The sequence below is a fragment of the Chaetura pelagica genome, unplaced genomic scaffold (assembly GCF_000747805.2).
Source record: "Chaetura pelagica isolate M959 unplaced genomic scaffold, ChaPel_1.0 scaffold79, whole genome shotgun sequence".
Lineage (NCBI taxonomy): Eukaryota > Metazoa > Chordata > Aves > Apodiformes > Apodidae > Chaetura > Chaetura pelagica.
In genome coordinates, this window is record NW_009969339.1 from 2,918,514 (window position 1) to 2,940,794 (window position 22,281).

The 22,281-nt window shown below is 38.9% G+C and overlaps 1 protein-coding gene across 1 annotated transcript in view; it reads right to left on the reverse strand.

Moving 5' to 3' along the window:
- RFX4 (regulatory factor X, 4 (influences HLA class II expression)) overlaps window positions 1-22,281 on the reverse strand; it is a 103,178-nt gene that overhangs the window by 40,498 nt on the left and 40,399 nt on the right. The window contains exons 4-8 of the mRNA XM_010005854.1: window positions 20,855-20,978; window positions 10,000-10,061; window positions 4,901-5,114; window positions 3,972-4,049; window positions 1,424-1,587 (exon numbers count right to left, since the gene is read on the reverse strand). Coding sequence (XP_010004156.1) covers window positions 1,424-1,587; window positions 3,972-4,049; window positions 4,901-5,114; window positions 10,000-10,061; window positions 20,855-20,978 — 642 coding nt within the window. The remainder of the gene's footprint in view (window positions 1-1,423; window positions 1,588-3,971; window positions 4,050-4,900; window positions 5,115-9,999; window positions 10,062-20,854; window positions 20,979-22,281) is intronic.

Genomic DNA, 22,281 nt, shown 5'->3' on the forward strand with positions numbered 1-22,281 from the left:
GCTGAACCCACTAAAAAGTGGCTTTTCTGGACAGCCAAAATTTGTTCCCAGGAAGCCCCTTAGAGGATTCTGGCTGAGTCAGCAAGATTTTCTTCAGGAGCTTCCATTGCAATGAGACCCTTCTTCACCCCCTCCAGTGCAGGCTATGGCTTAATAGCCACAATCTGGCCCTTTATATGCATTACAAAAGTCTATATTCACACTCAAGTCTCTCCTTATTTGCTATGAAAGAACTAAGCAGCTTGAGAAAAGGACTGCTGTTCTGTTTAATCCTTCCAATGAAATAGATTTGGGAGGGGGGCAGGGGGAATGAGGGGCAAAGCCTATAAAAATGTACATGTCTTATCAAGGAAAGCCCATGGTTTCCATAGGTTTCTTGTGGAAAAAAAACTTTACCTGTATTTAGCAGTCATACAGTGGACATAGGAGAACAGAACAACATCTTCAAAATACTTGCCATAACTAGAGCTGCTTTAAAATATTGAGGGCCAAATATTCACTACCAATAATAAACTTCTAGTGCAATATTCTTAACAAATTACTCAATCTCAGGAAAGTGTCAGTCAAATAATGCTAAAAGTATACCTATATTTAGAAAAAGAGGGTTTCCTGATGCTCCCACTGGGAAAATTGAAGGGCTAAATAGGTTGATTCCACTTAGTGGTTACACTTTTTGCTGTGTACTGGCAATCTCTGTTTTACTTATATAAACAAGACTTCCTGGACTCAGATGAGCTCCAGGTAGGAAGAAAACACTTGAAATCTACTGCATGGAATGGAAAAATGAATATATCTTTGAAACAAAGAATACTTGCAAACAAACAAATACTTGTTAATATTAATAAAGCAACCTTGAAATAAGCATACATCTGTTCTTCATAGGATAGTATTTAAATTAAACCAGCTTGTCCAAGACTTCACAAGTATGATCTCATGTTTTGTACTCCTGGCAAGCAGAATAACAATTGAGTTCCAAGAGTGTAAACGGAGACAAATACTTAGGTTGCAGTGTCTGAGTATGCGTGTGAGTATTTACAAACAGAGCAGCCAGGGCAGCTCCTCTTGTCACCGTAATTCAGAATTCTGTTGTGCTGTTATCCCAGACTAGCAGAAAAGTGTCTGAAACTTTCAGAAGACAGTGTGGCACTCTGCAGGTATCTGACATTACTTGAAAGTTGGGATGTCACTATCATCTTCGTATTAATAAGCCAAGAAGAAAGTAGTTATTACTTGCATGATAAAGGGTACACATTTTTTTACAGTACAAGTATTGTTAAAATCTGAACATTTATTCAGGAACATGTCAGCTCTTCAACTCCTTTGAATTCACACTGTGATTTGAATGCAGGAAATGAGTTGCAGAAATCAGCTTTCTAAGAAGTGGTGCCATTTTTGAAGAAAAGATGTTGCTGGCTGTACTGACCTGTCAGGTAACGCTTGTAGTACCGTTGGCATCAAAACTCCAGAAATTGCTTTGTACAGAATTGAGTCACAAACTCCCACTATATTCACTACAGTTGAAGAACCCAATACAGGCAGCATATGAGGAGGCATCCCTTGCCAAAAGTGCAGAAGAAAACTTTGAACCTGCAATCACAAGAAGAAGCTGGTATGCTTAAGTGAAAATAATCAGAAGCCACAAATACCATTTTCTTTAAATGACCTTCCTTATATAGCATTTGTTTCAGCCCTGGAGCTGAAACAGGCAAGGCATATTCCTTAACCAGACAGGCTTACACCCTAAAGCAGCTCACAATGGGATAAGCAGCAAAATGGTGAATGTAACTCTTGGTTTCCACGTGTCAAGCCTTTTGCTCTCTCTTTGCTCTCTGTCTAGGGCAAGCGAGGGCTTGGTGCAGGGAGGGAGAGGAGGATAGCACATGGCTTACAGGGGTCAATATACCATTTTCTGTATTCCTTTTGGAAAGGAACACTACACACTTTGGGGTTTCTTCTTTCCTCCACTATGAAGGAAAGAGGAAAAAGAATGGAGAAACACAAAAAAGAAAATGGGGATATTTCAGACACAACAAAATATACCTCTGAAAATTTTCATTTAGGAAATAACTCTGTGAATGACAGATTAAGTTATACAGGGGTCAGAACACCAGTATTCATGATAACCTCTTGCACACAATCTGTGCTGAAGTAAGTAACCAGACCAGGTGCAGTAAAGAATATTTACCATTTATATATTGTTGCTGCTCAATGCCTTCCATACCATTGTTGCTCACAGTTTCCCTAACAAAATACAAAACCTTCCACTTAAGAAAGTATTTTGAGATTCACCCAGCAAAACTTCCTGAATATAGGTTACATATTTCTCTCACATGGAAACATCTAGATTGGGTACAATGACTTAAAAGAGCCTCAGTTTAAACCAGAGGAGTGTGAGAGTTAGAGAGTGAGAGGGGGGAAAAAAAGCAAGGAATTTCTTGCCATTGTTCAGAAGGCCAAGTCAAAAATCTTTTTTCCTTTGATTTCTTTCCAGGACCTGGGATGTCATATTTGAATCAGGCCTCCCGTATCTCTGTAGCCAGATTTGTTTTCCTGGACTAGAGGCTTCTTCTCCACATGTAATATAAACACACCTGCGTTCCAGTAACATTTTATGTTTCAGCTCTAATTACAGAGCTGCCTGCATGTACTGCCAGAAAACCCTCACGTTCAGTCAGATATGTAGCAGGTACAAACCTTATCCATCTCTAATGACAGAATCACACAGAATTGTCATGGTCAGAAGAGACCTCTAAGATTGCCATGTCCAACTGCCAACACTGCCAACACTCCCCCTCCTCCCTAGTGAAAAATCACCAACAATACACTACAAAAAACACAACTCGCCTCCCACTAGAGCACGTCCTGAAGTGCCTCCTCTACACGGTTTTGAAGAACCTTCAGGGATTGTGACTCCACCACCCCCCTGGGCAGCCCGTTCCAGTATCTGACTACTCATTCAGTAAAGAAATTCCTCCTAATATCTAGTCTAAACCTCCCCTGGCACCACTTTAGGCCATTTCCTCTAATTTTGTTGTTGTTTACTTGAGAGAAGAGGCCAACACTGACCTCCCTACAACCTCCTTTCAGATAGTTGTAGAGAGCTATTAGGTTCCTCCCTCAGCCTCCTTTTCTCCAAACAAAATAATCCCAATTCCCTCAGCCTCTCCTCACAGGACTTTTCCAGACCTGTCACCAGCTTGGTTGCCCTTCTCTGTCCTTGCTCCAGCACCTCAATGTCCTACTTCTAGGGGGGAGTCCCAGAACTGGACACAGTACTCAAGGTGCAGCCTCACCAGTGCTGAGTACAGGGGCGTGATCACATCTCTACTCCTGCTGGTCACACTATTCCTGATACAAGCCAGAATGTTGTTGGCCTTCTTGGCCACCTGGGCACACTGCAATGGACTGTATCAACTGCTGAGCAGTGATATTTCTATTCCTAGCAGAACTGCAGTACAAATGAGCAACTGGGGACTTTAGGTACAGCTTTCTGGGATGTCTGGGAGGCTGTAGGCCCCCACTGCCCTGCATCATTGTTAACAGGCTAGCAGAGTCCACCATATTGCCTGTGGCACCTGCCCTGAGTTTGTGCTGAACACTCAAAGCTCTTCAAACAGAGCTCAGTTTCAACTTGAAGCTTAGAAAAGTGAAGGTGGACCTGTTTCTTGAGTTGCAAGAACTAGATTGTCCAAAATCTTGTAAGGAGATATTGTTCCCTTATTCTTGAGGAGAATGCCAAGAAAAAAAAACCCAACATCCCCATTGCTTTCATTCCAACTTGCACAGTGTTACAAGTGAGATTGAACATTATCACCCATGCATTATGTACTCAAGTATAGCTATTGTTCCTTGTTCATGAAAAGGATCAGCCACCACAAAACCATAAGTTTGTAATATACATTCAAAATAAGCTCTCAGATCCACTAAAACTTTATGTATCATTAAACTACAACTGTATTTTTCAGCCATACCTCATCAAAGTTTGCTCTTATTACAGTGTCTAGTATCCTCTGACAGTGAGTTCTATACATCATAATAAAGGTAGAAACCTGAAAAGGAATGAAATGGAGACACACAAAAGATCATTCTACTTTAAGAAATCCACTTTTTAAACTATCAGAATATAAAGCACAAAAAAAGTAAGTTTTTTCTAATCTTACCTATGAAACTGCAAAAATAATGAAATCAGTTAAATACTAGCTAGATTAGTCAGATTAGCTTTAAGATGAGTTTTCTTCTTAAAAGTAAATTCTCCCTTTGAATTAATATATTTTCTATGTCAATGGGGATTCTTCAAATGTACGAGGAGCAAAAAGCTTCAGTGAGATCAAAGATGAGAAAGAGGCCCTAATTAGGACTTAAAGAACTATAAAACACTATTCTTTTGTACACTTCACATTGATACTACATATATGAATAGTATCAGAAAAATAGCAACCTCAGCCAAGAGCAGCCAGAGCACTCTTTGTCATATGTGCAGATAGGATTCTCTTAATTTCAAGTCTAGGAGGATAAGATTTACTGTCCCCCTCTGCTCAAGAAAGCATCAGAACTGTTTTTCAGCTTGCCATCAGTTTTGTTTGCAGATTCAAGAGATAAAACATACTTAAACACAGTTACCCTTATACCTCACCTGCTGATTGAAATCTAAGTTTTTGAAAAAACTGTGCACAGGCTTTAGAAATACTGTACAGTTGCTAGTGTCAGCTGTCTGTTTTAAGGGTTAATATTTCTTCCTATTACACAGTGTAATTAAGTCCCCCATAAAGGAAGTAAAAACATTATTAAACTTGCTTGAATTTAAAGTCTTTATATATTAGATAAAGCTTTCATCCAGAGCAGGCAAAAATCCCCAACAAACCCAACAAGACAAGCCAAGAAAAGATTCCCAAAGTGTTACCTTCTCCTCTGGCAGGCTGGCTGGCAGATTTAGATCTTTGACATTTGGAAACTCTGGCAGTAATGTTCCCAGTTTGGATCGTGGTGAATACGCCACTGTCTGTTTGGTTACTTCTTTTTTTCCTGTTTCGTTGACCCAGGCTGCTCCTTTTTTAGAATACATCACATCATAATACTGGGAGTTTTCTTTCACTGCGATTCCATAATAATGGTACCTGATACATAGAGATGTATATTTTTATAAAACAGGTTGGTTTAAAATAATAGAACAGGGATATGAGAAATGGATAATGTTAATGATTTCTACAGCAAAACAGTCTGTGTAATATTTTATATATTTTTTTTAAAGCATTGATTTAGTAGCAGAACAATGGGGTAAATCCTTTTGGTAAAAGCAGCTCTCTTCAGAGTTAATAAAGTTGACTCTGTTGCAGGGCAGGAAAATAATGGACTTCCATTTTTTTTCTTCTTAATAAAAAAAGAAATAATAATAAAAAAAGAAAAGCATCCTAAGACTCCTTATTGGCAGAGCTGTGCTGTGCAGCTGCTCCTTTAATTTAGCAATAAGCAGAGGTACAGACCCTCTGGACCGGCCCTTCAGTTGTTATTTCAGTTCCCTGATTCTCAGACTGCTGAAGACTGGCTAGATCCCTGAAAAGAGTAAGTGAATTGATCAGAAACATCTCCTAAACTGAAAACACTTCAATGAAAAGAGGGGAGAGAAAAAGCCTTCTGTCTGCTGGGAAGCAATGAACAGTAGGAAATGGACAGTTCAAAATTATTTGCTTCATAACTCGGCATCAGCACTGGGCTTAGATCTGGGGTACTACAACATTGTAACTCTGTGCAGATCACAGTGTAGCTGTGCTATAAAAATGGATCAGTAGCCTTACTGCACAAGTTTGTGCTACAACTTAGCTTTATTATAGGTGTTAACATAACCACTGGTTATCTAGCCTGACTTTTACATCACAGCAGCACAGGTAATCTTATTCCTTCCATAATGTACTAACTTTCATCTCAGTTTCTCAGCAGTAGGCACTACCAACCAACCCACCAGCTAAATTGTAAATCATTACAAAAGGCACCACAAGATTGTATTGCTCATGTACTCTTGATTCACCCTGTTTTCCTAGAGGAATTTTTCAATTATCTTCCAGTTCTCTCCTTACAGCCCACCAAAAGTCTCCCAGACCCCAATGAGACACTCTCTTCTGTATACCACTAGGATGGCAGGGGAAGCTACCACCTCCAGATGTTTCTTGTACTCCCCAGACAGTTACTGATTTCAGAGTGCTAACAGCACATCTGTTCCCTTGAAGGGAGTCAGATTGGCTTTAGGCAAAATCAGCTGGTTTTACAAAGATCATCAATTAAAATAGTAGAGTAGCATCTAAGTGATTTTAAACTAACTCAAGGGACTTTTTTCCTTTTTTCATTCACAGTAATTTACCCACAGGTCAGTGTGTGTCATGATGTCCAGCAGAAAGTGATGGCAAAGAGCTGGAAGCCAGCTTGGACTACCAGCATGGACAGACTAAGAGATGCTCTGGGAAGAAAACTTAGTACGTGGCTCCCTTGACATGCCTGTTGAGAATACTCCATGCTGTCCATTAAAAATTAAAGCTATATTAAATTCAATAATAATAATAATCCAGAGAAATTTATGAAAACATTAAGCTGACATGGTACAAAAGGGATTTCCTAGCTTCAATACCTTAGAAAGCCACACTATCTGCTCCGAATTCGGCAATCAGATCTTAGGCCAAAACGCACGTTCCATATCAGAACAGTTCTAACAGATCAGTCCTACCCTCTTCCAGATAGTTAATGGCACGTTTGTGCTGACACTGGGGTTATAGCACCAGCTACACATGTTCAGCTTCTTAGCTTGAACGGTAACAACTCCAGCTTGCAGTGCAAGTCCCAGTTGGGTGTCCAGCAGCTGTCATGCGTGCACTGCACCGAAGAGCCATGCAGCTCTCCTATGTCCTGTCTGGTAAGTCTGCAGATGGGGAAACCAAAGGGAAATGCTGCAGGGAGCTGGTACCTCGAGGGGTGGGTCTCTTACATTAAGCTTCCTCTTAAATCAATATAAGAAAAAAAAAGAAAGAATGAAAGTCTGGATAACATAGTAGAATTTCATGGTGCATTATTTAATTTATGGTGTATTTCACTTGGCAGTAAAGTCCATTTAAGTTTTCTAGGTAGCTTCAAAATAGTATAAACAGCAACAGCCAAATTAACTCTGAATTTTTTCCAGATAGCTTCCTCCTTCAGTAATTTTACCATCTCAGATCATGAAAACTCACTAGTGCATTTTACAAAGATACTTTTCCAAGCACTTTTCTGTATTCCTACAAGAAAAAACCCAAGTTAATTCAATAAACAAAGCTTGAATGTTTGATCTGCAAAAGGGTAGCATGCAGACTACACAATTATTGTTACACAAGTAGTGTGGAAAGCTTTTTCCTCTCATGGATCTGGTGTCTGCAACACTCCTTTAAAGAAGGAAGTAAAATTCCCTTCACAGCATGAAGTTTCCATCAGTTTAACTAACCTCTTGTGTATGTAATTGAAGAGGTTCAAGCTACAGTACAGAAAGAACTTGTCTTTTATGTTTAGCTGCCTTCTCATGGCTCACCTGTGGTGGAACTGTTTCTGAGCCCAGTGCAATAGAGAACAGCTGCATACTTGCAGCAATAAACCCAGCTGCAAAAAAGAAAGCCTCACAACTGATGACCAAGAGTATAGCACCATTGTAGCTCTGAACTTTGTAATGTAACAAGGCAGCCGTGCTATAAAAAGACTGAAGGCAGAACAGTGTGAAGTCAGATAATCTTAACCACTTCTATGGGTGAATTTCCTTTGGCAGTAGCAGGGAAGTGGAATGAAAATCATACTGGCAGCAATCGGTCAGCACAGCTGGTGACAAAGGGACTGAAGTGTTAATGCTTAAAGTAGTTTCTTTACATAACACTGAATTGGAACAAAATTATATCTTTCTGAAAAAACCCCCAAAGCTCAGTTAAAGCTGTGTTGGGTCTAGCAAGGAGTATATTTATTGTAAAGAAGTAGTGTGCATGTAGCATGTGTATGTTTATACCTCTCTTCTTCATTGGATCAAATGAGAAGGACTCCACTGCAAGCTATAATCCTTGGGTTGTTAACCACTGATGAAGATGTAAGCATCCTGTTTTGGAGCATAACTCAGTTGCATACCTACTGAGGCTCTGAAATTTGAGTGACTATGGTCTCCATCAGAGAGGTGACCAGGGCCTCTCAGGGGCCAAGGACTGTGCAGAGCACAGACAAGCACACTTTAGAGCAACTTCATTTGCTAGATAGGCGGCAGACCAATTGCAAAGGTGGCATGAGAGGAATATGTGACCTGAAATCCCCTCTGATAGGCATGCAGGTTAGGGGGAATATATGAAAGAAATATGGATTCTCATCCATTTTTAGCCTCCTTGAAAGCAGACACAACTTTTGGAGATGCAACACACCTTCAGTCTGCAAATCAAGAGCATCTTGCACATCTGAGAGACTCCTGGAGCCACGGGAGGAGCTCGGGTTTGGAAATAAAGCAGTGACCATTCCTTTCATTAAATGGGAAGACAACCAACAAAGTTGCAGCCAATGTCAAAGTCATTTGGTGGCCTACAGGGGGTGCTCTCGTACGAATGCTTCCATAAAGTAACTTGTGCACACTGTCACTCCATCCTCATGAACTTCCAAAGAACTTACATTCAGTGCTAAATCCTGATTCTCTGAGTCCAGACTTATCATGGTTTCCTAATATGCTGTTGGACTAGCCCAGAATTTGCACATGAGAGATTTCTGGTAGCTCTGTTATCAATGATGTCATGGTAGCTCTGAATTTGCATTTGGGAAGAGATTTTGAATCTTCAGTTAGCTGCTTGAATATTACTGCTCTAGAAAAAGCAAGCTTAGTTATAAAAATTAGGAGAATCTCAAGATGAGGGCAAGGACATTTGATCCCAAAGAGATACTGCTTGGTATGGACCACTTCTAAGAAGAGCACAGTAAAGTTAATTTTAATGGCATTTCTTTAAGCATCCTATTTTTTTCCTTTAAAGAGTGGGTCATTCTAGATTTAATATGCAACTTCAATTCTCATAGCATATTTATTTCTCAGCATTTAGCAATATTGTATTTCTAGGCTTTGTTTTGAAAGAGAACTTTAACCAGCAAAATTTTGCAAACATGCTGTGCCAGGTTTCATTTCCTCCTCCATCGTTTTCCACTTGTGATCTATTGAGACTGCCTTTAGACTGTCCTGTAGGATTTTTTGAAAGCTAATAAGGAAAAGCATATATTTACATATATTTAGGGGACTTATGTTTGCCATAAAAAGACCAAAAGCTCCATTGAAATAATTTAATGGAGTCCAAAATCAGAAAAAAAAAAAAAAAAAGAGTATTAAAATATCACTGTATCCTCTTTATGAATTGGTAGAATTGCATCTTGTCAACAATTAGAAAAAGTCAAGGAGTTGAGGACTGCACTATTCTTTCTGAATCAACTCCTTATTCTTGGATTAGGATGAACTGTTTCCAGGAAGTATCATCTTTTGGGTAAGGCAATAAACTAATTCCTTGATCACTTAAAGATATGTTGGATTTCATTACACAGGAAAGAGGGTTGCTATATCCAGCTTTGTGGAGAGTTTAATTTTAGGCCAATGTATGTTCCTACCTAAATTCCACATAACACTCTGCCACTTGTCCTCTAAACTGAAGCATTACATTAACCAGCTGTCATTTCCCAGCCTTCAACATTAGCTCCATTATTCCTGGCTGCGGATGTCCTTTACATTGTGTAAAGTGAGTTGAGATGAAAAACATCACAGGAACAACATGGAAAATACTGCTGATGAAATCACCAAAAGGCCTCCAATTGGCTACCTTTGCAGGATCACTGCTGAATCAATGAGACAATGTAAAGACTACAAAGGAACGTCATTCAAAGTTAGGTTTTAAGTCCCCAACTGGACAAATTGTTTCCTGATCTTATATTATTCTATCAAAAAAGCCAGATGAGGCACTTTGTGAGATGATAATACCATACACTGCTTACTTTGACTGGCCTCTGGTTCCAAGTCTTCGTGTTGTTAGCTGTGGAAACTGTTGCCTTATTATCTGCAAATAAAGAGAACTGGTATCAGAAAAAAAATTAAAGCACATTTACTAATATTTGATTTAATATAGATTGTAGACAGGAAAGCAGGAAAATGTACTGTAACATCGATATAACACACGGCAGCATAAATAAAGACAAAGCTTTTGACTTTTTCTGTTACTGAAAGAGGAGAAAGAGACTTTGTATAATTCCGTTACTAACATTAATTTAAATAAAGACCTTATTAAGTTAGTGGAGTAGAATACATTTTCTTTAAAACCTAAGATCAGTTCTGCCTCTAAACTAAGGAGGATTGTACTTGGAATGGGCCTACGACTATGTCGGTTTGCAGCATCGGCAAATAGAGGAAACCCCCCTTTTGAGAGTTTTGGAGGCCACAGTCTTTTGAAGACCTGCACGACCCTGCCATGAAACATTCCTTTTTCTAAACGATGATTCCCTGAAAAGATTTTGCCATTTGACAGGGGCACCACTTCTAGCAGGAAAGACTCGCTGTTGCATTTGTAAAGATAGCTCGTAATCAATTTATCCTCAATGGAAAACTAGTGCATCTCAGAAACAGCAGGGTATCATCAAAAATCTGGACTCTGTTCTGTCAGCAGAGATTAAAAGAACATTGATACTGTAAAAGAAAACTTCCTTAGTGCCAGATGCATTTAAGGAAATGGCTTAATGAATGTAGATTGTGCCTTCACTAGTCAGAGCCTCTGTCAGCCAGGCTGGTCCTGACGAAAAAGCTCTGCTGTACTTGCTGGAAAGGCAGAGCTCAGCACCTCACAGAATTGAACCTGATTCTCAGTGTGGTCTGCAGGAGGAGGAGAATTCTTCTGGCAGAAGAGTCACACAATAAAGGCTGCAGTAAGCCTTGACAATTCACTTGCAAAAGGAATTTCTTTCTCCTTTAATTTATAATCTATTTTACTTGGGTTTTCATTATTATAAATTGCTAATTATTTCCTCAGTGGGGGACACACCAAATAATATTAAAGGAAAATAGGCATACAAGACATAGCTGCTCAACTAGAAAAAAACACCAAACAAAATGGATTAAATAATATAGATTTTTTTTTCTCCATTAGCCATTTTGCCACCATGATAAATATTTAATCCTGATTGATGACTGAAAGCCCTGGAACACATATTTGGATCAAAAGTTGTTATATAAATAAAGACATTACAATGTCACATATCTGACCATTTCTTGAGTATTTATTTTAATTATTTATTATTATTTTTAAAGCAAATGTACCATCAGCTTCCCTTTGTACCATGTAAAAATTGACCTGCAATGGTTTCCAAGAGCTTTGCACAACATGGCTGATGTCAAAAATGCAGCACAGACACAGAGTCACTTGGTTGTTCAGCTTTAATTTCTGGAGCAAAACTTCAGCGAACAGTAAAACACTTTTGTGGAGCTGTGAAAGTTCAGCCTAGCTGTTTGATAAATGAGCAGACAGGCAAGCAGCCCTTCTTTCTTTTTTTGTATGGATTCAATGAAGCCTGCCTAAAGAACACCACATGCTGTTCCAGCTACTGATCTAACATTCCGCAACATCTCAGCCTTCCAAATTCCCTTTAATTACACATTAATCCCACCCCTCTCTCTTTCATTTTCTGCAGACAGGGTTGGGGGCTCCACAAGGCTGTGGGAAAAAAGGCAGTCTTGAAGAACTACTTTCTGAGGATGAGTTTTTTTGGGTTAGAGGCTTTTTTAATTTATTTTTTGTGTGTGTGGCAGTTGTCATTCAGAAAATACCATTCCTCTCCAAAAGCTGATTTTACAGCAGTAGACTCAAAAGTAAATCTTCCTATTAGAGATACTTTTGCGCAGTTTTTACTTTTGGAATAACATGAACCCATATTACTTTCAAAGTCTTTCTAGTAGTGATGAAGTGTTACAATGCACACTGTAAATGCTACTTTACGAACCATATGCCGTGGGAGTTGCTGGGATTTAAAGAAATCAGCCAATTTCTACATACCAGGGCAGAGGTCACCAGGAAAAGAGAAGAATAATGGGACAGTTGATCAGATGATCGCTTTTTCTTTTGTTTCTTTTTCAAATGCAGCACATTTTTAACAATGAGATGCACCTTTCAGAATACAGCTGAAAAGTATGCATCACTTAAATTATTCTTTCCCAATAATTTACAAAAAAACCCACCCCAAGCCAGCAAAAAACCCAAACAAATGAACAACAACAACAACAAAATCCAAACCAAAACCAGAACAATCAAGCATGCCTTTGGAAAAAAAAAAAATAAATCTGGACTTTTTGATCTAATGCTGCACATGTAAAGTATGTATAGTATGGCATACTCATGCTTGGGCACTTGTACACATCAACATGGGGATCTATGTTTGTGCTTGGAATAAAACAAGTCAAAAACTAAGTGCACTAGCTGTACATGCTTATATTCAGCTACCTTTAGGCAAACCCCTATGTAATGATATTGTCAAAGGCAGTGAGATTTTCCTGAAAGGAGAGAGGAAGTCAGATCAGGGAGCACAAAGTAGAGTTCACGGTGATTTGAAATCAAAGGAAAAAGCAGAGGGTCCAAACATTCGATTTAAAATCATACTTTCAGCCTGAAAAGTCACCCTATAAAATACATCATCATTGTGTTTCATGTGTAGTAACTTTCAAAGATCAACAAAGAAAACTAGTTAATTTTACAGTTGGGTGGAGAGGAAAGGGGGTTCCTCTTTGTCAGACACGAAAATTCAGGTTTGGATTTGAAAACCAAGTTGGATCATTTTCCTTTCATCACTGCAGAGGGTTGTGCAAGCGAAGGAATCAAGACCAGACCACGCAGCTCAAGCTGCTTTCTGAATGGAGCCCAGTCCCCGTTCTCACAGCAGTGCTGGCTTCTCAACAGAAGCAGTGGTAAAAAGATCTCATGGGTGGCATCCAAGAGAATTTTGGAGTGAAGGGGCCTTTTACCATTGTCTTTCAATGGAACTGAAATTTCATCTCATACTTCTCCAAAGTGACCACAAACCCTGCTGCCCCATGAGATCTGCTGAGTAAAACGGTACAGGTTTTACATATTCCAAGTAAAAATCCACCTATGTTATGTGGCAGTTTTGACTGTCAGGCACTAATTTACACTTCTTGGCTTTTTGGTTTTGAGACAGATGTAGACCAGGGATTACACATACAAATAACTTCTGTCCTGACTATATTAGCCCGAGAAACCAACGTTCCTTCAATTTCTTTCTCAGTTTCTGAACTTTAGTTGGGTTCTCCGTCTCTTTCCTCTGTCTCAAACCTGATCTTGCATTCTGCCTATAGAAGATTTCGTATGCCTTTCTTGACTGTTTATATATATATATATATATATATATATATATAAAAATAACTGCCTTATCTTTTTGCAACTCCATAGTTCTTCTGGTGATTGCCTTTTGTAGACATAAAAGCCAGGGGGAAGTCATTGCATTGTGGAACAGCATATATATATATATAGTTTACACATTTTCAGAGGACTGGTATATCCAGGTCAGCACTTGTTTAACCCTTTCAGAGGCAATCCTGATGCATGGTTTTAGGAATGCCTGTGCAGGTGGAACATGAAGGGACCTTTTTCTTTCTGACAAGCGTAACTTTTCAACTCCAAATGTATGGGGTAGCCAAAGTGAAGCCAGGAAAGAGAAGTCTTCACATATTCTCTCACACTGTGATTACAGTGTTCATAGTACAACATTCAACATACATTGCACAGATATTGGAGTTAAAAAAGTTTTTATGCCATTTTGGCTTTTTAAGCCTGGTAGAAGTGTCTGAATAAACCTGAATGAAATATCTAGTGACTTGTATTTTTCATCATCCTTAAAATAATGGAATAAAAATGAAATAAGTTACTTAAGCATCCATGCAGAACAAAGATATCTTTATGAGCAACAATTATGAAATGCACTTCTTCTGTAAACATCTGCATTGCAGTCTGCACAACCTATTAACCTTAGGGATGACTAACTACAGGAGCTGTTCTGTCACCCTCAAATGGCTGCAAAAGTGGATTCCCTCATCCTGATTTCTGCCAATTCTATTGTCTGCCACTGCATCTCTCCTCACATCTCCAGTACTGTCCTATTCTAACACAAGTAGAGCCATCCCCAGCTTTAAAATGAGAAATTTATTTTCTATTCTGCCTTCTCTCATACCCATCACTCTGCATTGCATTCAGTACCAAACTGTGAAATTCATGTTTCCCAATTATTTAATCTAAATTCTTTTATTATATGCAATGTCAAAATAAAATTGGGGAAAAAAAAAAAAAAAGCCCAAATCATCTTATAAAGAATCTCTTGCATCTCTCTTAGTGCTAACAATTAAGAATAGAAGAAACCAAAGATGTCTGGAAACTTCTGAAATCTTTTTTTCTCCCCTCCCTGTGTCAAAATATTAAATTGTGCTCTGGGGGCAATAGACAGAGGATGACTTTTAGAAGCCTTTTCCCTGGAATAATTTAAATTGTTGCTTTTCAAAAAGCATGTTCATTTTGTTAGTGCATCTGATCTGGAGGGATGCTATTCTTCATGACTCTTGTTCCTTTCTATTTGAAATAATCCTAACTAATTCCAACTCCCCACAGTAATTAAATAAAATCAAATTAAATTACAAACCAGATTTACACTCTGCCAGAATGAGAAACGATTGTCAGGCTCCATGCTCTGGAGCTCTGAGAGGTTCTAGAAAGATTCTAAATACAGTGGAATAAATTATCTTTCCTCTAATAACAATTCTTCATTAACAGACCTGGCTCTATTTATTCCAACCCAGGTTTCAAGTTCCATATCTAGAGGACATGCTTGGCTTTTACACAGTCAGGTAAATCTGTTTTTATTTATCAAATCCTGTTGTAGTGTTTCAGTCTTAAACTTCTTTGCCAGGCAACAAGAAGGAAACCAGTGATGCCAAATATAATTATACTCCAACACAGCCGTGCTTTCCTTATCCTCATTGCTGTGAAACACAAATAACACCGATATCCTCAATTTTTTATGACAAATGTAGGATTTTTAAGCTCATTCATTTTTTGACTGGTAATACTCCAGCTGAATCATTCTGGAGCTTCCCAATCTGCCACAGTGCTTTTGAAAATCCTGCCCTGAGACAGTCTGTTATTATTAACACCTGTGTTAATAGGTATCTTTTTGTTCAAAGTTGGCTCAGGGTTGGCTTAACTACCAACTTAACACACTACCTTGAGAAAAAGGTCACAAAATCTTTGCCCCAAGATACATTGGTGCAATAACAGAAACCACAACTTCAGGTGTAGATAATTTTTTCCCCCAGTTCTATTTTTCTTTTCTATACTGACTAGAAAAAAAGTCTAATAAAACCCCCAAAATATTCCATATGTAGTAATTATTCATAATAAAGCAAGTACTATTTTAGTCAGAAGACAGCACTAAGAGTAAATTTGGCTTTGTTATACCAGTCACTATGGCAGTCACTTAGGAGTAAATTAAGATCACAAGAAAAAAACCAAACAAAACCAGAACATCTCTGGCAGAAGTATCTGCTTGTGCACAGCAGGCAATGCCCAGATGCATGCATTTCAATTCAAAGACAGAACAGAACACAGTCACATTGAAATATCATTATCAAAGAGGTTTCAATAAGGCTACTTTTCTGTCCTTCTTAAACCTTCAAGATATACAGTATGATAGCATTAAACTGTCAATCCTATATATGCTAATTATGCTTGGAGGAGCAGTGCTGCTGGCAAAATTTATGGGCATAGAGACAGTGCATAGTGATAAAAGAAGGATCTGGCTGGTACAGTTTGTATCTCCCTGGAGCAAACAAACAATTGGGAAAAAAACAAAACACCACTTTTCAGCTGGTATAACTGTGCCTCAGCCCATGTTTTGGAAATGGGGAGGATACATCTGTCAAAATTGTAAAATATCTCTTTCCTATATTACAAATATATTGTGGACTTTGCCCTTCTCTATTTACTAAAATAAATGTATTGGGATGTAATTTTTGATTACAGTAAAGTCAGTCAGAGAGCAACAAAGAGGCTCCAACATTTGTGTGAGCATGAATCCAGGTTAAACCTCTTCATGCTGCCAGAGGGATGTAAAGGGACCTCAGGTTGGGGGAGAGCCACCCTGCAAAATGTCAGCACTCTTCGTTTTCGTTTTCAAATGTTAATTTATTATTGCTTGTCAAAAGACATGGCAGGAAAGCACCAAGAGAAAAAAAGAAAGAAACACAAAAGCGGAAAGTATGTAACCTCCAGGGGGCACATGGGAGTTGTGGGAAGAAGACTTGATGAGGCTGCAAAAGAGGCTGCACCACGAGAAACTTCAAGTATTCTGTAGGAGAGCTCTGGCAGGGTCCGGGAGGTGACTGAGCACCGCGCAGTGAATTTAAAGCCGTGAACTGAGGGCGTGGAGGAGAGGGGAAAGTGGTGCCGAGGACAACGATTACATCTTCAAGGGGGCTGATTAAGAAAATAGAGTTCATACAGTGCCACAAAGGAAACAAAGAACAACAATGAGTGTTGGAAAATAACTGAAAGAGAAGCTCCAAGACTTGACAACCCAGCTAGGTGAGTTGCTACAGCTAGGAGAGAACCAACAAGCTTTATGACAGCCACCCATATGCAACAGCTACATCTTCAAAAAGGGCTTCAAAATGCTTAAAACATTTCTGCTCTTTAAGTAACTTACTTGATTCAGTGCAGGCCCCACTTCAGACTGATTTGGCTTTTACAAATAAACCTAGCCTTCATCAACCATAATTCCTAGTGCAGTGTATTAATTATCACTGGCATTTTATGTTAACATGTTGCTCAGAAAAACACACACACCTGCTCAGCCCTCCCTGCTGCAGGCAGAGGCAGAACTTGCAGTTTGGAACATTTTAAACTGCTCTCTGAGTCCACAGGGTCCCAGAGAGGAGCCCAAGGCAATTATAGCACAGGATTGAGGAGCATAAGGTTGCTGTCTTTAAGTGACCTCAGCAGCAGAGCTTTCACTTCTGCCTGAAGAATTATTCACAGGCTAAACATGTTCACTATAAGAAAGTTTTGTCTCATATGCAACACTTTATTGCTAATAACTTGGTGACATGCCTGCCCTTCTTCACTTCCCTGTCTTCTCACTGGTTGCATGGCACAGTTTTATTTATTCTGCTTCACTTTTTGGTGAAATTGTGATCCTGTTCAATATAAAAGGCTCTGTTGCCTGTTCTAAAAGCAGAAGTTTAACATGGGAGTGTCCATGTAAGAGCAGAAGTTTAATATGGGAGTGTCCACTTGCTGATGCCAACCTGTCATCAGCAAATACAGGGGCCTCCCTAGTTGCTGTTCAGTTGAATTATATGGGTAAAAGACTCCTTGGTCATGTCTTTTGCAGGAAAGAAAATGTTCTGTAATGGCAGACTAGGCAGCACAGCTATCAGTGGACTGGCAAATGCTAGTATAGGAAAAACTGCCTGTAATTTTCATAGTGGGTGAGTAAAACACTAAAATCTTTGCTAACATACTAAAGCTCTAGTTTCCTCTGTCACATAAGACTGTATCAGATTAATAATCATATTAGAACCTTCCTTATTTTATATATACTTTAAGTGGCTTAGGAGTATACTTTGCTTTTAAAAGGTGACTTCTTTTATCCAGCAATTCTGTTCTTTCCTCATCTTGTTACTTTTGTTGCTGTTAGTCTGTTTTCCTCAGGGAACAGCCTAAGAGAAACTGTCTCTCTGTCAATCTCTCCACCCCCAGACCAAGTTTCATTTCACTAATCCAATATTACCAAATGCCTGAGGTCCAGTCCATGTCCTAGAACTTTAACAACAAACAGTGGCCAGACAGTGAGGAGAGCATAACTATGTCAATGCTATGGACAAGATGGTGAAGAAAGCTCAGGCTTTAGCTGGGCACTTGTCCCTGCCTGACTGGAAAATAATGAATATGAGGCAATCAGTCAAAACTTCTCTTGCTCTGAACCAGCCACCCCATGTGGGAATCTAAAAAATGATGGAGAAAGAAGATGCAGCAGATGTGTGAGAAAACTAAAAGAAGTAAGACCTTGCTGTAGGAACTGGGACCTGGAAACAACTGAACATGCTGCAAGGGAACACTGAGATACTTCAGAAGATTTAGGTAAGATCATGGGTTTCAGGAACTTAGGAGATGTTAGAAACAAGCTGTGCCAGTTCAGCTGTTCATGAACAACTTGTCTGTTCTCCTTTCCATGCTCTGCTGTAGATAGATTTGACTTACATCAGAACTACACATGGGTCTAAAATACCACAAACCAATCTGGAGACATCACTTGCAGGCAAGTTTCATGTCTCAAGTGGTGTCTTTAAAGTGAAATCAACACCGTTCTGTTAATTCAGATGTAACTGAGTAAGTAACAACACATGAGGATGTTACTTATTACAGATTGTTTTAATGTGCTGAACTCCATGTCTCTTTCTAAAAACTACCAGCCTGTTATAGAAAAAGCCTAAACGTTTAACACTGCCCACAAAGCTAAAGTTCAAAGATCAATCATAAATTCAGTGTGGTCTCTTGAAAGGCAAACTGGCTACAATTTCACAGAACAACTAACCCCTTTCTCTGGAGGAGATGACAGCTGCAGGGCTCCCGATGACTCCCAATGAGGACACACATGTCTGGGATCTCTGTTTCAGCAGCTAAGTGCAGAAGCCCTCAAACAGAACCTATTTCACTGCTCTGCCTCCAAAGCATCTATGCAACACACACTGCGTATATGGTACTTAAGTCATACAATAACAAGCTTCTTGGCTAAAACTTCATTCTCTACCTGCTCCTAAGGAGAAGTTGACTGCAAACTACTGATTGAATGAAGTGGGTGTCTGCTTTGCAGATCTTCATGACTGTGCCGTACAGTTTCTTAGTATTAATAGGTTGGACAGAATCACTGGGGACTGCTCGGGGTTCTGCAAATGCAGAAGCCTGTTGCACTTCAATATTTGTGCCAGTGTTGTCTGAGGTTCCTGGATACACCTGTGCAGAAGCCTCAGTTCCCAGATCCAAAACCAATCATCACATGAAACAATCGCTTGGCACAGTAGGAGGAAGATTCTGTTTTCCTCTCCAAAAAAAAGGAAAAACAAATTTAATGCATGACCGACTCAAAACTTTATTGCAACCAAGTGGAACACACCTGGAACACAAGAAAAACACCCTGGAATGCCACCATTTTTGGACAAAAGACATTGTACCTGTCCTGCTAGGCCAAGGTACTACTGATGAACTGGTGTGTGTGTACAGGGAAGGAAGAGGATAGAGTAACATGCAGTGTAACAAGACTGCTAAATACTGAAAATGGGTGAAATCCCTGGTAAATTTATATTCTGACAAAATAATTTCAGAATATTTACATGATACAATTTATAGAAGTTTTTAGTACCAGCAAAAGTAGCATTATTTTACCCACATTCCAAACATCTTAGCCTGCATTAAATCTGTTTCTTATTCTCTCTCTTCCTAAATTACATATTGCCACTGTACTTAACACTTGGCAGCAATCATATATAGAACAAAGAATTTCATTGCCACTTACATAGTGTATTTAAACAGAAATCAAATAGATTCAACTGGGTTATTCATGCCTTTAAGACACAACAAACAGTGATGCTACAACATGGCACATTTTACTTGCCTTGCTAAGCTGCCCACATAAAGATGCACTACAGAAAATGACACCTCATTAAATACATTCTTCTCCTTCACCTAAACTTCACACAGGCACTTACTCTCTAGGAACATTTTTCCTTCTTTGAATACCCAACACTTCCATAGAATAAATGTTGCAAATACTAGAAGAGAATAGCTTGCTGGACAACCAGCTTCAGATTCATGCTTACAAGCATTTCAAAACCAGTGGCAAACTCTACACTTTGTTTTTTTCCACAGCCTACAAGTTTGAAAGGCCCGTGTCACATCCAAGACTAAATACTTAGTTTTAAATAACAAGAATATAAATATATAATCCTATTTTTCACTGAGAGGAAAACATCACCTGAGCAGTAAATTCAAAATAAGAACTTGATGTACCATTGGAGCCAGCCATTAACATCTGCTAGTGATGCATAGCATAAGAGCTTTACTGCTCACATCTGGACAATGTACAGCTGCATCTGTGCTAAGACTGCATCTCTGCTGAGAGCCTAGGGCGAATCATAGCGGCTTTTACTTGAACTGGACTGGAAAGTGGAAGCACAAGGAATCACAGTGCAAAGATAACTTGGCAGCTTGTATCTGCAGTGCTACACAAATGCCTTTAGATGCTTTCTGGACTTTCACATCTGGAGTCATTGTATTCCACTATCTGAATTTGGCAGTATGGGCTGATACCATTAATTCAGGGATCTCCATACCATCCTTTCAAGAACTGCATAGACAGGCCCTAGAATTAAATAAATGGTGTTTCACCCTTCTATTTATAAAAATTTATATTTGTTAAAGCAGTGCACGTCACAATGCAGTTGTGTTTACCCTGGCTTGTATTCAACTTCCAAGCTGCCAGTATCGTACATCATGTCCCTATCAGCTAGGCTGGGGACTGAAGCATTAAACAAAATTTAGTGCATTCTGGAGATCAATCATGATTAGAAATAATTCAAACCATCTAAATACTAAAAATCTTGGCCTTTGTTCAGTAACCTGAACACGTAAGAGATTTCACTTACATACCTCTATTTCTAATAGTAAATGATGATTTAATTCTTTTCAGTAATCCAGACTCACCAGAAACAAAAGAGAGCTCAAGGCATCAAACTGCTGCTTAGACTTACCTTCCCAAAGCTGGCAGCATTAACAGGTTGTGTGTCATTTTTCTCACAGAAGTCCAAGTAATGCATGTAGAGAGCACTTCGAGGGATGCAAACACCTTCTGCAATCTCATAGTTCTCCTCCAGCCTTAAAAAGCAAATATCAAACAGAGAGAACTGCAAGTATGTTGGATGTCCTGTATGGTAAACAGTGTACAAAGCTGCATCTCTAAGACCAAACGTTCTGGCTTCTGCTTGTCTCCTAATTTTTCTCTCCTTTCTTCCTAAGTAGTCCTTCCAATTAATTAATTAATAATGCTTACTTTCTGCATTTGGTTCAAGCCTGCTGGCAAAAACACAGGTTGTGAGTTCTGCGAGTTCTCATGCAAGTAGAGATCAGCATAAAGGGATGTGTGAAGGGATTTGACATGTGCCAAAGTGCTATTTTTGGGAAAAAATATACTGGTAACCTGTTATACCCTAAAAGCATCCTGCAGTAAATAAATATATGTATTACTACAAAGCAACAGCCAGTCACTGAGGTGAAGCATTCTCTCATTCTTTACAGACCACCTTTGGTTCACGACACTCTTTGCACTCCTGTCCAGCTACAAAATTCCTTACCTTGAGGAAGAAGATGAGGGTGAAGCAAGTTATTTGCAGATACTCAGGAGAGTATAAAAAATCATATATGTATAGTATTTTCTTGCTATTATTGATGGGCAAAGTGAAAAAGGATCCATGATCTGAATAAAATAGTGAAATACCTTCCTCTTCTGCCTTGTAGAAGCTATTATTAATTTACAGATGCAAACAGACAACTATAAAATTTTAAATGATGCATCAAATATATGATTAAGCATTTGCTTTGTCTTTAAAATCTTAAACTGAGCTAATTATAAGTCTATACTAGAACAAATATTCCTTTGAAATGACATTTTTTTCATTGCTGATCCAACGAAGTTCAGGGGGTATTTACATACACACTATTTTAAAACATAATTCATCTTGTCATCCATGTTGTCACTCATATGCATATATGTGTGCTTGTCTGCCTTGCTGCCTAGGATAAGAAGGTAGGTGAAGCTTTCTTTTAAAAACAGTAGAAAATCAGTATGTATCTTCAAAAACCCCTCCAATTTTACAGTGAATAACCCCCTGACACTTGATAGCTGTGGAACACCTTCCAAACGTCTAGTTTCTCTTCCTCACTGCCTTTTTCAGGACCTACTTACCTTCCGTTTCAGTTATCGTGATCATTTGTGACTGCAAACTATTTTAATAAGACATCCGGCTGGATGAATGGCATCAGTTTGTATGGGCAACATCTTTTCTTCTCTGCTTTCTACAGAAATATCATCACGGCATCTTTCCTCAAATTCATAGCGCTTTAACAAAACCCCCTTTCAAAACCTGGAGAGTTCGTTTGTATACTATAGCTGCTAATTGGA